General features: G+C 46.4%; 1 protein-coding gene across 3 annotated transcripts in view; it reads left to right on the forward strand.

The window, feature by feature from the left end:
- Positions 1-229: 229 nt before the first annotated feature.
- Positions 230-12,991, forward strand: part of PRKCE (protein kinase C epsilon) — a 512,150-nt gene continuing 499,388 nt past the window's right edge. Inside the window, exons 1-2 of one of the 3 annotated variants that reach the window (XM_004447330.4) lie at positions 372-773; positions 979-1,523. In XM_004447330.4, the coding sequence (XP_004447387.1) occupies positions 1,176-1,523 (348 nt within the window). In that variant the 5' untranslated portion in view covers positions 372-773; positions 979-1,175. Of the gene's footprint in view, positions 1,524-12,991 lie in introns of all 3 variants that reach the window. The other 2 variants (XM_071208802.1, XM_058278495.2) reach the window with 2 other exon arrangements.

Genomic DNA, 12,991 nt, shown 5'->3' on the forward strand with positions numbered 1-12,991 from the left:
GCCGCTGCCGCCCGGCCGGGTCGCCGGCTCTCTCCGCCGTCCTCTCCCGGGCTCACTTTTCGCGTATTGCTCCCCCAACCGGCAAAACTTTCTATTTACCCAAACACAGGCGTGCGCGCGCGCGCGCACACGCGCGCACACACACACACACACACACACACACACACACACTGACGTCTTTTGCGCATTTCCTGCATTAGAGGGAGGGAGACTCGCTCGCACCGCGATCGGGGGAGAAGAGGTTGAAGGGGAGAGCGCGCGGGCAGCGAGCGAGCGGGAGCCGAGAGCAGGGACGCGGGCAGCGCGGCGGGCGGGCGCCGGCGCCCAGGAGGTGGGGCCGAGCCGAGTCGCAGTCCCGGCCCCGCCGCCCCGCTGCGCACCGCCGGGTGCCGGCCTGCGCCCCGAGCCCGGGCGGCTGCCGCCCCGCTCCCCAGCCGGCGCGGAGGTGAGATTGCGGGCTCCCGGCGGCTCCCGGCGGCCGACTGCGGCGCGGCGCTGCTGGGCTGAGGACGCGGCGGCGGGGCTGGCCGTGCGGCTTGTGGATCTTTGAAAATTTGGCTCCGAGGAGGACCATTTCCTCTGGACATGCATCCCTCCGGATAGACTGAACATCCCTCGGTCCATCCCCCGCCCCACGCGGTCAGAGGCAGGCTCTGGGTGTGCGAAGAGGATCCGGGTTGAATTCTGCGCCCCCGGTTCCCTTCCCCGCCCCATTCCACAGCCCCCCTCCCCCTCCCGGAGTCGAAATTTCTCGGGGATTATGTTTCGGAAAGGTAGGTGAGCGCCGGGCGCGGTGGCAGCTTCCCCGCAGCCCGGACCCGTGGCGGCAGCGAGGCGGCGAGGCAGCCCCCTCGGCTGGCAGCGGAGCGGACAGCTCGTCGCCTCCCCTGGAGGTGCTGCTGGTGGTGGGGGGGAGAGACTTGCTCCAAACACGGACGTCCCCCAGCTCTCCCCCCCCCCCTCCCTGTTTTCCGTTAGGAACCCGGCGAGGAAATACATGCACTCGCTGAGAATCGCCTGCGCCAGGGCGCACCACTACAAGGTGTAGGGAGAGTGTCGGGTGGGGCGAGAGGGGACCCAGGAGTTCCCGTGCCTCGGAGCTCCCGACCAGCGGTTCTTCATTCCTGCCCTCGGGGCGGACGGAGTGACCCCGGCTCCCACGCGGCGCCCCGACCATGGTAGTGTTCAATGGCCTTCTTAAGATCAAAATCTGCGAGGCGGTGAGCTTGAAGCCCACAGCCTGGTCGCTGCGCCATGCCGTGGGACCCCGGCCGCAGACCTTCCTTCTCGACCCCTACATCGCTCTCAATGTGGACGACTCGCGCATCGGCCAAACGGCCACCAAGCAGAAGACCAACAGCCCGGCCTGGCACGACGAGTTCGTCACAGACGTGTGCAACGGGCGCAAGATCGAGCTGGCGGTCTTCCACGATGCCCCCATCGGCTATGACGACTTCGTGGCCAACTGCACCATCCAGTTCGAGGAGCTGCTGCAGAACGGGAGCCGCCACTTTGAGGACTGGGTGAGTCAGGGTGCCTCCCCGCTCGGGAGCATGTTTCTGGGGTCCCAGGAGAGGACGCACTGGTCTCGCCGTTGGTCGTAGGGTGCGGGGATTTCTTGCCATCTGGTGTGAGCGTGTGTGTCTCAGTTTCCTTGGGAAGGCACACTATACACTTCGCCGTTGGGGAGAAGTAGGCACTGGGCGAGGAAGACGAGACGTGAAAAGAAGTTACTGCCCTCTGTCCCCTCCGAGCCCTGGGACGGCGGGTACTGCAGGGGGCTGTCAAGCCGGGAGAGCGCTGGGCAGCTGGTGCTGAAGGATGGGTTTGCGGAGGACCCGGCGCCTTCCGCGGGCGCGTGATGGGCTGGCTGTGTGTGATTGTGTGTGGGTGGGTCCCTCAGTCCTTGGAGAGGCACGTGGAGCCTTAGACTGAAGGCTCCTTGCAAGTCCTGGCTTTGTCCTGTTGGAGTGAGGAGTGGTGTTATGTTTTCCCTCTGGAGGAAGCTTGCTTGTTCCTCTTCTATAGCATGGTGGTTTGTTCTTCTAACATATAAGGAGAAGAATGTGTTCTCCCCCAGGGTGTTCCCTCTAGGGTCCCAGAAACACCAGTCCAGCTTCCTTTGCCCAATTCGTTGCCCATCCATCCAGAATGAATGTTGTATTTTTAAAATGATTCTTCTGCTTGCCCTAATTGGAGGTCTGGTGCTCTGAAACCTACTTAAAGTTATATTGTTGCCTTCTTTTGATTTTGAAGAAACTGTGCAGTGAGATACTATTTCTAAGACTGAGAATGAGTTAATTGATTACATTGTCAAAATATTAGGGAATTGGAAACAGGCCTTGTCAGTGTACTCAGCCAAATGCATTCAACCTTGGCACTTGGAGAAACAGGAAGAAGCAAGCTTGTTTTAGCTCTTCTTGGAGGAAAGGTGTTAAGTTAGGATTTCTGTGTTTTCATGGATTTTTGTTATTCATTTCTGTGAAGACCAGGTGTGGCTGTGGATGTATGTGTTTTCAGGATCCTTTGGATTTTATGCAGAAAGAGATTTGATCCTCATGGAGAGGCAAAGATAAACTAGACTTGTTAATTGATGAAAAATAACTTTGGTTTTCCCATCAATCTCTTGGGGTCAGAAGTTGTATATGAATCAGTGTGATATCGTACCTAAACATTATTTTAAGGAGATGGAGCTTTAGGGGAAAAATTGAAAAGCCTGCTGTCTTTATGCTCATGGCTAAATGGCAGACCACCTGCAACCATGTCTGCACTACTTCCAGGGAGGCTCGAGCCAGCCACAGTAGTCTAACCCAAACAGAATCGTGGTTTACACCTTGGGAAGCAGACAAACCTTTGGAATCCCAAAGTACACAGTGCCCTGCCTCCCCCCCCCCCCCCCCCCCCCGCAGGGTTCCTGCACATTCCCTAGTTCCTTTACACACATGGCCAAAAGTCCTTTCCCTCATTCGAGCAATGCATGTCTGAGGGGAGCTGCAGGGTTAATAGTTTCAGAGCCAGACGTTAACACTAACTGCTTTTGATTCTGAAGTCTCTTTCTTTCTTTCTTTCAAGAACAAGAGGTGAAAGAAAAATCTGTGACTGTGGTAGTGTGAAGATGGGAGCCTCCTGCTGCGTATGCAGGTTGGATAGTGGGCAGAGAGGATGAACAGCAGCTTTGAACACAAAACAGATTTTGGTTTGAGGAAGAGTGCCCAAGTGTCTCTGGTGATGCTTCACTGGGACCTACCAAACTCTGGGTGAATCAGTGTACCCCCCACACTTGCTTGCCTGGTTATCATTCTCTATGACCTGAAATTCATGTTGGACTAGGCCCTAGACCAGGCTATCTAGTCCAAGGATAAGTTTTCCAGAAAAGATATTGAGTCAGGAGACGCTAAGGGGGTATCCAAGGTCACATGACAAGCAAAGGTTGGTTGAAAGTGGGGCCCACATCTCATATTGTCCCCCGGCTTGCCTAGTAGAGAGTTGATCCTCCTGTTTGGCCTCCCAGTCTGCTTAACCTGGAGATTCATGTGATGTGTCCCTGGCATTTTTATTTTGCATGATACTTTAAGGTGCTTTCAAAAATCATTATCTCTTTTGTCTTATAGCAAGTATGAATTAGGTAGAACAGGTATTTGACAGATTAAAAAACCTGGATACAGAGAAGTTCAGAGTCATAAGATGAATCAAGTAGCGGAGCTGTCCTGACTACTTGTCCAGTCTCTTTTCACGAGAGGATGCTGTGGCCACTCTGCAACCTTCTGACTGAAGATGGGAAGGAATCGGCAGAGGTGACTGGCCCATGGAAACAGGACAAGTTGCAACAGGGCTGATCAAGGTCCCTTTCCCCTATCCCGTCAGCCAGGGTACAGTCACAGAATTACACCTATGGGGAGAATTTCCTGGACTCAGGCCTCTGTTCTCCTTAGCTGGCAGTAATGAAGAGAGACTCCCTTTTTGGAGTGTGACTAAGAACTCTGGCCCGAAGCAAAGAGATTGGAAGACATGCAACAGCTGCTTCTCCCATTGCTGTAGAACATTTCATTCAACTTCTCGTTGACTTCACACAAATCTCTGAGTTCCTATTTTGTGTTCAGGTCCAACCAGGGAGGCTTAGCCCTTTAGGTAACCTAGAAATTAAAAAGAGGGCACAGGTTACTCTCAAGACGCTTTTCCTTCACTAGGGAAATGACACTAAACAGATACACATAAACTTTTAAGTAGCAATTAGGTTCCAAATGAGTGGTGCAATCAGTATGTTTAAAGTGTTCAAAAAGGGTGTGTGCTGGGGCAGCTGGAAGACTCCAGGAAGGATCTGAACTGGGCGTGAAATGGTGGGTAATGTTTAAATGGGTATCTAGAAGAGGAGACAATGGTCTGTGGCCAGAATGAAGGACAAGAAGGCCTGTGGTTGGAGAACAGATGAGCGTGGCTGAAACCAAGGGTGCCCGCTAGAAAAGACCAGGACACGCCTTCTCAAATTTAAGATTTAGCTGAGTATCACCTGTGCTGTTATTTGCTTAATATTTAAAAGGTTAGCTCTTTTTTTCCCCACTTAGCCTTTTCTTACATTCCAGTATTTGTGAAATCACAGGTTTGGATATTATAGTTATATATTTTTTTCATTCACATTAAAATAAGCACACAGCGTCTACCATAAAAAGAAAAGGTACCTTTTAAAATCATTCATGATATGGAGACCACACTTCGTGAACACTAGGGTAGGAGAAAGTTTAGAAAACTGAGCTGGTTTATAGAATGTCTAAAAGCCAGGCTGAGATCATTATTCTCTGGATAATGAGGGGCATTTCAGATGACAAAGGGGTTGCTTTAGAGCAGGGATTCTTAACCTTTTTTGTTCCAGGACCCCTTTGCCAGTCAGGCGAAATCATTACTGCTGTAATTTATTTATTGTATACATTCATAAGTGAAAGAGACGCTCAATTTCAGTTAGAGGTCCAAGAAAATAAAGATAAGAAGTTGATTTTTTTTTCAATTCAAGCTCATGGACCCCCTGAAATCTTAATGGCTGGTTAAGAACCCCTGCTTTAGAGAAATCTCATTATAGAGAGAAAGGAAGCTTTCACGTGTGCTCGAAGCAGAGTCCCATGGAACTCTATCTCTATAGCTAGGTTTTCCAAAAACTGGATAATAACACTGCTTAGACTTTGTTGTGCAAAAGAATCCTTCCGGGAGGGTATTAAAAGAATAGATCCTCAGGCCCCACCTTCAGAGGTTTGGATAGTGTGGTTGGACTGAGCTCTAGGAATCTGTCGTTTTATAAGCTGTCTTCGTGATTCTGACCAGATCACACTTGGAGAAATACCCGGCTGGAATAGAAATTACAGGTGGGGGAGGGCCCCAAATAATTAATCAAGTATGTAGAAATGCCCTGAAATCTTATAGTAATTCCTGTAGGTCTTTATTATTCTTTAAACAAGATTTCTAAGCCCAATTGTATAAACTAGAAGTATTGAGATTAATGTTGGAGACTGAATGACTGCATCTGACCCACATCCTTAGTCTGTTTCACTCCTTACCTTCCCCTGTAGAAGAGGCCTTCAGGATTCAGTGGCCATGGCAGAAGGTCATCTTTTGAGAGGCAATTCACGAAACAGTTGAGAGCATAGTTCCGGGTTTGAATCTTGCCTCTACCACCTACCAGTTTTATGACCTTGAGTGAGCTACATAACCTCTTTGTGTTTCAGTTTCTTCATCTCCATGAAGTAACAGTACCTGCTTTCCATAACAATGGCAATGTTGTGGGGATTAAAGGAGTCAACGCACATAAATGCTGAGACCAATGCCTGGCAGGAGAAGTAAGAGCTTCAGGAGTGTTTACTACAATTATCCTTATATCCCCTAAACCTAGCATGGGACTGATCCTAGAGAGGACTTGACCCAATTGATTGAAGACTGTGCAGGACTCAAAGAAACCAGTTTTTCCTAGTCTCCAAAATATTTCTCTTTGGTCTGCAGGTCTCATTTGGCAATGAGTGGGGCCCTAGAGGTGTCTGTTCCATATTTTCAAAGTAGTCCATTTGCAAATAGTCCCATCCCTTTTTTTTAGAGGTTTGTACCTGGGGCTGTGATGCTTCTCCTTGGCCCTGCAGAATCACTTGGGGATATTCTTATGATGCAAATCCAATGGTACCACCCCTAGCCCTTCTGAATGGTTTGGGCTGAAGCCTGGGAATGCAGGCCCTGGTTAAACACTCCAGCTGCCCATGGCACCCATGGCAGTGTGTCTGCACCTTAATATATACTGCCCAAGGGCACAGCTCTATCTTCAGGATGTTTGTAGAGAAATCTTTTCTTGGAAGCTCTCTGAAACCTCCCTTATCATTTAAATAGAGTAAGATAAGGAGGTGTGGGGTTTGAATCAGGATTGGGAATCCTTTATGTATCCTCACCCTCTTGGGGTGCACCTACAACCCTCCCAGTTAACTCTTTACCCTAGAGGGATGAGACAGCCTCTTGACCTGGGGCCCTGGAGTGAAAGGGCCTGAAATAGGCAGTCAAGCCTTGCCTCCCCTTGTCTTATTATCTTTGACCAGCAGCAGATTTAGCAAATATTTGAGACCCGTAATCTCAGTGGACCTCTCTCCCTGGAATCAGGGGGTTCTAACTACAGGATGCCTCTACAACTCATCGGTTGTGTGCCTTTGGGCACCTGGCTTAAGCTCTTTGAGCCTCTTTCTTCATCTGTAAATGGGAACATACCTGTTCTTAGCTCTTAGGTTGTTATGAGATTTAAATAAGGGAATCCATGTAAAGCTCTCAGCACAGGGCTTGGCTACAATACATATTAGCAATTTTATTAACATTTGAAGAGTTATGTTTATGTTCATAGTTTTAGAATCAGAATCTTAAATCAGAACATATGGTCTGGTAAAAGACATCCCTCCCCCCCCCCCTCAATTTGTGAATGTGTTTATATGAAAATTCTTACGTAGTCTAAAAAAGTAAATTTAATTTAGTTAACACTTTTTCTTTTGAGGTTTGGGGGCTAGGGATTGAACCCAGGACTTCGTATGTGGGAAGCTGGCACTCAACCACTGAGCCACATCAGTTCCCCTGAATTGGCTTTCTTGTTTGTTGGTTTTTGTTTGTTTGTTTGTTTTTTTTAGGAGGCACTGGGAACTGAACCTGGGACATCCTGTGTGGGAAGCAGCCACAGCTACTCCCCTAGTTAATACTTTTAACAAAGGAGTTTTTTGAAAATAATAGAATTACTTGAAAGGAGATTGGGAAAATCTAGATATGGTGACCTCTGTAGCCAAAGGTTGATTATTTATTACAGCTTATGAGTAATTGGAAATAGAGATATTTGGGAACTGATATTTTGGTTTTACTATACCAATTTCACCCATTTTCATGCCTTTAAATACATTCTGCTTTTGACTCTAAATTCCTAATTCCAGCCCATCTCTGCCCCTGGACCCCAGAACTCATATATGTGACTACCTTATCATCATCATCACTTAATTGTAAAAAGGGCAGCTCAAACTTAGTATGCCCAAAATTATACACCTGACTTTCCCCTCCCCAATGTAAGCCTCCCATAGTCCTCCCCATCCTGATGTCTCTTCCTCTCACATGCCCCATGCCCAGTCCATCAGCAACATCTGTTGTCTCTGCTTTCAAAATATTTCTCAAATCTGATTATGTTTCAGAACCTCAGCTGACATTACTCTGGCTCAAACCCCTATCATCTCACACCTCAGTTGTGTCAACAGCTTCCTAACAGGGTCCACCCTGCCACACCTTCAGAGTCTTCTCATCACAGCAGCCGGGGCACATCATAGGCCACATCATGTCACTCTGCTCACCAAGCCTGCAGGGTAAAAGCTCAAGTCCTTACCACAACCTGCAAGGCCCAGCATGGCCGGCCTCCTCTTATGGCCCCTCTACCCCAGAGCCTACTGCCCTTCATTTGTTCATTCTGCTCCAGCCCTACTGGCCCACTACACAGTCCTTAAACATACTCACCGTAATCTTGCCTCAATCTTTGCCCTTGCTATTCCATCTTTCTAGAATGTTTCTTTTCTAGATATCCTCATGACTCAAGACTTTACCCAGATGTTATGTACTCAGTAAGGCCTTTTTGCTGGCTATCCAATATAAAATCTGTGCCTCCTTGATACTTCATCTGCTCCTTTCCTATTAATTTTTGCTCCTTAATGTTTAGCTCGCTCTTATATACTGTATGTTTTTCTTATTTATTATGTTTATTATTTAGCTCTAACATCAGACAGAAACTCTGTGAATTCAGGGATTTTTGTCCTCTCGTATTTTTGGCAACCAAAATGATTCCTACCACATTGTTGAATCAATACATTTAATTAAATAGTGCATCACCCCGTAGCGGCTACTGCGATCTAGCACTGCTCTAGGTATTGCGGACTTGGTAGAGCAAAAAATTGTGTGTGGCAAAGTTCCTGGCTCTGAGAAGTACGAAATCTAATTGGGAAGACCAGGATGGTAGCACTTGAGTGAATTACTCACAACTCTCCTGTGCAGATGAAAGAAGCAAGGAGAAGGAAGAGGAAAAGGATATCCTATTTTGTAAAAATCTGAGATTCCTGAAGATGTCTTTATAAGAAAAAAAAAAATGTGTATATGAAGATTTGCACTAAGCTGAAGAATCTCAATCAAGTCTGTAGTTCCCCAAGTAAGAATTGTGTGCCCTCTGGGTGCCAAATGGTGAGGGAGGAAAAAAACGGCCCACTTCCCCTCTGCTTGCAGAGTTTATAATCAAGTTTAAATTTTCATAAGGTAATCACAAGAGCTCCCCACCCCCACCCACTTCAGTTGGCACCACGGAGAAATGAAATTTTAAATTCCAGGGCCTGAACTCACAAAGCTCGCTGAAGCATGTGCAGAGAAAGCTTCCAGGGGCTTCACTTGGGCTAAAAGAACCCAGAGCAGGCCTGCAGTATTTTACATAAATAAAAGCTACACTTGGCAAAACATTCTATTTCTCTTCAATTCCCCTGGGTATATACGGGCTTGTTAAGTAATTACGATCCATTATAATGCTAATCTAGCAGGGCTGCACCTGTTTGAAATTTAGTTTTCTGGCAGAAACCATGTAAGTGGCCAAAAGCCTGTGCTGTGCTAGGAGAACTGAGAGGACAGGAACATATTGTTGTCATTGTAGCTCACTGACATCTAAACAAAATTTAAAATCCAGGGGGAATATGATTGAGCTCTGTAAAACTGTGCCTGGGAGGAAGAGGGGAAACAGGAGCCTGTCACCAAATCCAAGTACTAGGTGAGGGCCTCTCCTCCCCAGCCCCTCCCAGTCCCCTCTACTTCACCTTGAAGCCTCAGGGAGGTAGTTTTAAGCTAATGAATAGTCATCTCCATTTGTCAGCAAGAAGTAAACTCTTTGAGCTCCTGACCTCAAGAGGTAGATCATACCAAAAACGTAATCAAGAAGGGTTTGAGAAGGGTTTAGGAAAATCAGGATGGATGAATCTGTGATTAATTATCGAAGGCAAGAATAGTCTTTGATTTTGTTTACGTCCTCGTTGAGCAGATTTATTTTTCCAGCCTATAGTATCTCTTGGTATCAGTCTTCTTTCCCCAACAGATGTTAAGTGCCATGTGGGCAGGTGTCTTTCCTTCCTCCTCCCACCCTGCTCTCCATCAGAGTGGGAAGTCCTTGTAACCTACTCACTCACTGGCCAGTCGAATGAAAGGCTGCCTCTGGGTGGTCCATCTTACAGAAGTTCAAGTAGATAGTGTTCTTGAATCAGACCAACTTAGATTCTTCTCTTATTATAAGTTAATCATGGGCACAGCACTGTAAGGAAAGCTTTGCCAACAGTGTGTGGTATAACCATTCATTGTTCCAGCCATGCTTTCCTCCACTCAACAAATATTTATTGAATGCCTTGTATGCCAGGCACCATGCCAGGAGCTGGTCTCTGCTCTCATGGAACATGTACTCGGTCTAGTTGGGGCCATCCTATTAATCAAGGGAGCACATAAGTATACCGGTATGTACAATTACACCCAAGAGGGAGAGCTCACCACAGTCCTTTCAGAGCCTGGGGACATCCAGTCATCCCCAGTTCAGGGTTGGACTGGCAAATACATTTTTCTTTCCTTGGGAAATTGACTGAATGGGAATTCAGTTGACTCCTATTAATTATTGGTGTTGCACCTTCTATTCTATCTCTGTGAAATGAGGAGTTAATGTAGTCTAGGTGCTCTGTAAATTCCTTGTTAACGATTACCCTGGCCCAGCAACCTGGACAGTACATTTTGGGCCTTGACTGTCCTCATTGTATCACTTGATATTTTATCTTTATTGTTCTCTCTAAAGCCACCTTGTCTCCCCTGCAAAACAACCACCTTCTGCTTTTTTCCTTCCTTGTCCTTCTTCATTGTTGTCATCAAAATCACAGAGCTGTTTTTGATAGCTTGCTTCTTTATGTTGGGTTAAAGGTCCACAAAAAATAAATTTGTTTTTAAAATGGAGCCCTCTCTTTGTTTCATTGAGTCACTCAAAGGAAATTCTAAAAACAAACAGAATTTTTAGGATGCAGGGTCTATGAGTCCATCTCCCCACTCTTTGGACTGATGATTCTCTAAACCATTTCGGCAGCCTAGAGAATCATCAGTCAGAAAGGATGGAGCATGTAACCCACCGGAGTTTGCCAGAGTGTCTTCCAAGAAATAGGAGTCTCACATGTTTTCACCTCTCTATGATCAGAGTAAGGACATGTTACAGAGCCAAATACACATTAGCCTATGAAAGACTCTAAGAAGGCCTGTAGCAAAGGGACTTGCATACCTTTGTTTAAACAGGTAGTTCCCAAACTTATTTCATCTGAAAATACCCTTATTTGTGAAAATATTAGTATCTCATGGAACTAGTATTTTGTGGACACATTTTAAAAAGCAGTATGATTAGATAAAAGAAGGAATGGACCTTTCTCAAGTGGGCTATTTGGGGAGTCAAGATGAATAATACCCTATTATGAAAGACTTTGTGAATTCGAACGATGGCAGGAATTCAGAGGAGAAGGGCATAAATGTGGGTTCTAATAGTTGGTCAAGACTTCATGGTAAGATTTTGAGCCAGCCTCGAAGGAAATGAGATCTTGTTAGACAGGAAAGTGGGTCCCTCTAAATTGGGAGAAGAGCATGAAAAATGTTGGGCCAGGCAGTTTTTAGCATTTGGGGTTCAGTAGGCTGTCAGGAGACCAGTAAGATTATAGTAGGAATGCAATTCAAAAATAATTGCTTTATTTGAAACACCAATTGCTCACAGAAGGGAACAGTAGATGAGAATGGACATTCATTCATTCATTCATTCATTCATCTATCTAGCCAAGCCAGCAAACTAGCCAGCCATTAAAAAATATGTATTGGAGACCTTCTATATTCTAGGAATGAACTCAGAGCTAAGTTTTATAGTGTTTAAAAAAATTACTCATTATATATTTGACTCTTGATTATCAAGAAAATCTATCCTGCTGCATTCTCAGTTAGTTTTTCATTTATTTGTTTTATTTTATTTATTTCTCCTCACCTTCGTTGTTTGCCCTTGCTCTCTGCTCTCTGTGTCTGTTTGCTGTGTGCTCTCTGTGTCTGCTCACCTTTTTAGGAGGCACTGGGAACTAAACCCAGGACCTCCCATGTGGGAGGGAGGCACCCAATCACTTGAGCCTCTTCCGCTCCCTACTTGTTCTCTCATTGTGTTTTCTTGTTGCGTTTCCTTGTTGCTTCATCTCATTATAGCATCTTGTTGCATCAGCTCACCATGCCGGTCCATTGTGTCAGCTTGCTGTCTCGCTTGTCTTCTTTAAGAGGTAACCGAGAACTCAGCTTGGGACTTTCCATGTGGTAGGCAGGCGGCCAACAGCTTGAGCCACATCTTCTCCCCTGCTTGTTTCTTGGTAGGCCTGCGGGGATGGAGAATAGCTTTGTAGTATCCTTCATGTAATTGCATGGTGGCCTGTCCAAGATCATGGATCTAACAAAAATAGCATGGGCTTTGGAGTCAACTGATCCTGGGTTTGAATTCTAGTTTCATCAGTCTTTTTTTTTTTTTTTTTTTTTTTTTTTAAAAAGATTTATTTATTTATTTAATTTCCCCCCCTCCCCTGGTTGTCTGTTCTTGGTGTCTGTTTGCTGTGTCTTGTTTCTTTGTCCGCTTCTGTTGTCGTCAGCGGCACGGGAAGTGTGGGCGGCGCCATTCCTGGGCAGGCTGCTCTTTCTTTTCACGCTGGGCGGCTCTCCTTACGGGGCGCACTCCTTGCGCGTGGGGCTCCCCCACGCGGGGCACACCCTTGCGTGGCACGGCACTCCTTGCACGCATCAGCACTGCGCATGGCCAGCTCCACACGGGTCAAGGAGGCCCGGGGTTTGAACCGCGGACCTCCCATATGGTAGACGGACGCCCTAACCACTGGGCCAAAGTCCGTTTCCCGTCATCAGTCTTTGACTGTAGGATATTACACAAATTATTTAACCTGTCTAGACCAGTTTCATCATCCATAAAATAGGAATAGCAGCTATCCTGTAGAGTGATTGTAGTATTAGATGAAACATATATAAAGGTATCTGGCTTCCATTACATGCCCCATAAATGGTAACTAATTATTATTGTTAATTATGTTTTCTGTAATTAGTATTTATTATTAGATACACAGAAAACTGTGCCTCTGTCTGAAATTTTTTTTCAGTAATTACCAACTCAGGAGTTATGGACAAAACTTTTTCTAGTCTCTCCCTCCCTCCCTTTATGAAATGAGCTGACAACAGGAATTGGGTTTGCTGAATTACAAGTGTGCAGACGTACAATTCACGCTTGCCTTTTTGGGTGGCACCTGGGGTGGGAGGCGAGGGGAATGTGGGTTACCTACCCTTGGGCTGGCTTTGGTTCCAGGGAATGGGCATATCTGACACATTGCTCCCTCTTATATTTTAAAAAGCAGAGACAGTGTTGCATTGTGACCTGACCATCACT

Source organism: Dasypus novemcinctus, chromosome 17 (genome assembly GCF_030445035.2).
Source record: "Dasypus novemcinctus isolate mDasNov1 chromosome 17, mDasNov1.1.hap2, whole genome shotgun sequence".
NCBI lineage: Eukaryota > Metazoa > Chordata > Mammalia > Cingulata > Dasypodidae > Dasypus > Dasypus novemcinctus.